At 43.5% G+C, this 4,229-nt stretch overlaps 1 protein-coding gene across 1 annotated transcript; it reads right to left on the bottom strand.

The window, feature by feature from the left end:
* Positions 1 to 1,338: 1,338 nt before the first annotated feature.
* Positions 1,339 to 2,286, bottom strand: LOC127031190 (olfactory receptor 4D2-like). Its single transcript, XM_050917952.1, has one exon. The coding sequence runs from the start codon at positions 2,284 to 2,286 to the stop codon at positions 1,339 to 1,341; it is 948 nt and encodes a 315-aa protein (XP_050773909.1).
* Between the last annotated feature and the right edge of the window lie 1,943 nt (positions 2,287 to 4,229).

Raw genomic sequence — 4,229 nt, 5'->3', positions numbered from 1 at the left:
GCAATATCAACAGCCTTCTGTAATGTAAGCTGAGCCTCTGTCAGTAGGCGCTTCCGTATAGCTTCACTGTAGAGGCCACACACTAACCTGTCACGCAGGGTATCATTTAACATCTCTTTAAATTCACAGAGTTCTGCTAGCTTTTTTAAAATTACTACAAATTGTACAACTGTTTCATCTTCATTTTGGTCTCTTTTGTAGAACCGATATCTTTCAGCAATTACCAGTGGTTGTGGGGAAAAATGGGACCCCAGGATTTCCACAATGTCACTGTAAGATTTAGTCTCAGGCTTAACAGGATGTAGTAAGTTGCGTAGCAGGAAGTAGGTTTTAGCCCCTACAGCACTTAAGAATATTGGCAAAAAGCTCAAAACGCTCAGTATACACATGTCACTGCACTATATTCTCATGAAAATGTTCCAGCGGCCTGGTCAGAGTAGCCATGATTTTTAGTTTCACTTTCACAGTCACTGCAAACAAGCAGTTTTTTTGTTTGTTTGTTCTTTACCTTGACTTCTACTTCCTTCTGTTATTGGAGCAGCACCGGAATCCCATCCATCATCACCACTCATTATATCCTTGGGGGCAACCGGTTTAGGAAGAAATAACTTGAGGCCAGACAGTTAACAAAACTACCATTTATTTACAGACACAGAGCTCTCCTAACTGGCCGAAGCTGACTGGGCTATCCCCTAATAATCTAACTCCATTGCCATAGGAACAAAAACCATGACAACCAAATACACAACAGTACCCCCTCCAGGATCATGTACATGCCGCAGCTTCCACATCCAGTCATCTTCATTGTGTCTTCCACTGCTGCTTATGTATCAGTCATAGCCTTCCCACCGAAAACCTGTTAGTCCAGAAACCACAAACCAAACCATCACCACCCACAGCAAAACAAACCCCCAATGGGCACCAAAACAGCAGCAGAACACCACCAACTCCCTTCACTAGCCTATCTATTCCTCTGCCTTGCTCTCTTAGTCTCCCCTGCAAACTCCCACTGAAACTCCCCTGTTTACAGCTCTGTTTGCTGGCTCCTGTGCCGCTGCAACTGTCTATGCCATTCCCTGACTCTCTGGCTACTTTTATAGGACCCCTAAGCAGAGAAGCCCAGCCCTCCAATCAGGGCTCAGCTTCTCTCCCAGCGCACTGCCCCTACCAACCTCCACACATATAACTACAAAATACAATAGACAAAATACAAAAACCTTCTCCTCCAACACAATTCCCACTGAAATTCCCTTGTTTACATCTCTTTTTGCTGGCTTCTGTGATGCTGCAGTGGTCCATATTCAGATCTGGTTTGTAATAGAAATTATCATTCAAAAATTACGTCTTTAATTTCCTCTGTGAGAACAGGATTCTACTCATCAGTCTCCTGATGGCCTTTTTCATCTCTGCATTTCTCAGGGTGTAGATCATTGGGTTCAGCATTTGGGGAATGACAGTGAAAAAGACAGAGGCCACCTTGTCCAAGGTGACCTTCTTGAATGGTTGAGCATAGATGAAGATGCTGGGTATGAATAGTACACACACTACAATAATCTGAGTTCCACAGGTAGAGAGAGCCTTACGTTTTGCATCTGTAACATGTGTCCTGATCTTGACTAAGATGATGATGTATGAAATTAACAGACTGATGAATAGGATTATGAGCAGTACTCCATCATTGAAGACCATCTGCAGTTCGACTACATGGGTGTCAGCACAGGCCAGTTTGATGACCTGTGGGAAATCACAGTAGAAATTGTCCAGGATGTTTGGCCCACAGAACGGAAACTGGAGGAGCAGTCCCATCTGAACAGCAGAGTGAACCAATCCACCCACCCATGCCAGTACAACGAGCCCCACACACATATCTCGGTTCATAATAATCAAGTATCTCAGTGGTTTATATATGGCCACGTATCGATCGATGGCCATCCCCACAAGAAAAAAAACCATTGCACCCCCAATGAAGTGGAAGAAGAACATCTGGAGGATGCACTCATTGAAGGAGATGGTTTTACGCTGAGAGAGGAGACCGGACAGCAAGTTGGGAGCATTAACCGATGAGTCGCTGACATCCATAAAAGCCAAGTTGGCCAGCAGGAAGTACATGGGTGTGTGGAGCCGGTGGTCGGTGATCACAGTGATGATGATAGTGAAGTTCCCCACCCAGGTGATCATGTAAACTATGAAGAAGACCATAAAGAGAAAATACTTCAGCTGATGATTTTGAGTGAGGCCCAAGAAAATAAATTCAGTCACTGTGGTGGTGAGGTTCTGCTGATCCATTTAATCTCCTTAAAATAAACCTGCAAATTTGAACTGAGAAAAGAAAAATTATGACATTTTTCTAGCCCACTTCCCCTTTAATATATTGATATGAAATCTATTTTCAGTCCAAAATAGGAAACACACTTTGCTTGGAACTTTTCTTTTCTTATCTCAATTAACAGTGTGCCACTGTGTCCCACTTCAGGAAAACCCTGATTGAGCAATTCCGAGTCATCCCTCCCATGTCCTGGAAGGGAAGTGGAGTAGTCTGCTCATGAACAGAGCCCTCTGCTCAACACAGTGTCATTTCACTCTTCTATAGCCCTGGCTCAGCAGACCTACCAAATTTTGGCATTCACTGTTCAAGTTTTGGATTTTCAGTCTCTCTCCTCCTTGTCTCTCATTTTTTTACTTTACCCCACTTTTTCCACTGTATAACTGTGGAAGTGAAATTTTTAAAGTGAGAGAAAGTTTGAAAAAACAAACAAACCATCTTTCTCCCACAATTCATCATATGAAGATAAAGAAACAAATCCAAATAAAATGAGAGACACTAGGTGAGTGAGGTAATAAATTTTATTGCACCAACTTCAGTTGGTAACACATAAGCTTTTGCAGCTTATCTCTTTCACTAACAAAAGTTGGTCCAATAAAAGATATTACCTCACCTGCATTCTGATATCCTGGGATAAACACACCTACAACAAGACAGACTAAAAGAAAAGGAAAAGTTTTGTATTAATTTGATATTTTCTCCTGGAAAATCACAAATTTTCATCAAAGAAGATATTTTCACATCAAATATTTCAATTAAAAAGAACTCTTTTCTGATAGCAACATTTCTTGTAACAGAATAAAGTTTTGTTTCAAAATAAAAAAAAATCAGTTTTATTGAATTTTTCTGATATATTTTTTAAAAAAGTGTTAAAAAAACAGATTTTCCCAAACCCCAAGCTGTTGACATTTATTGGCAAAGACAGTGGGGTGATGGGATCCACTTCTGTCTTGCCTTGGACAATATCTGTGACCAAGGGTAACTCACAGCCTCACTCAGTCTAAAACAGTGGTAGGCAACCTGCGGCCCATCAGGGTAACCTGCTGGCAGGCCGCCAGACCATTTGGTTACATTTGCATGGCTGCCCACAGCTCCCAGTGGCTGTGCTTCACCATTCCTGGCCAATGGGAGCTGCGGGAAGCGGTGGCCAGGCCCACACCACTTCCCACAGCTCCCGTTGGCAGGGAATGGTGAACTGCAGCCACTGGGAGCTGTGTGCGGCTGTGCAAATGTAAACAAATAGTCTGGCGGCCTGCCAGCAGGTTACTCTGATGGGCCACGTGTGGCCCGCAGGCCTCAGGTTGCCCGCCGCTGGTCTTAAATGTTCAAGAGACAGGAAGATAGGTGTCCAGTTCACACAGAACTTCACTGGGAATTTGATGTCTTGAGCCCCCAGCCTTGTTGCCTCTGTTTTATGTGACAGTAGTTTCCCTACTTTGCAAGAGTGTGGTATGGTTAAATGCTTTAAGGAGCATGAAGTACTCAGGTACCACGGTGATGGGGCATTGCCCACCACTGCAACATTGATGCCACCTCAGATATTCCATAGTCTCCTGGACAGTTCAAGGCACAGATGTTTTAGTGGGATGTCTGTGAGGGTTGTCCTCATGACCTTGTAATGTAAAAGCCCTGGTCATGCTAAAGGAACAGAGCCCTTAGTTTAAAGACCTGTGGCAGACCCTTAAAAGCCTACACTGGGTTCAGCCAATAGAAGGGAGCAAAGACCCACATTATGTTACCTTTGATCTGAGGATCTGAGGACTAGATTCACAACACCACTTTGGCTTTTAGACACTTAGAAAAAACCAGATATTCACAGAGCCTGAGTTTGGTGCCAGGCTCCCTATCAAACAGGGAGAGGTAGGTGCCTAAGAATGGGATTCACTAAAGCCAACAGGCTGAAGGG

This window comes from Gopherus flavomarginatus, chromosome 11 (assembly GCF_025201925.1).
Source record: "Gopherus flavomarginatus isolate rGopFla2 chromosome 11, rGopFla2.mat.asm, whole genome shotgun sequence".
NCBI lineage: Eukaryota > Metazoa > Chordata > Testudines > Testudinidae > Gopherus > Gopherus flavomarginatus.
The sequence above is the reverse complement of the archived record's forward strand: the minus strand, read 5'-3'. Positions and strand labels throughout refer to the sequence as shown.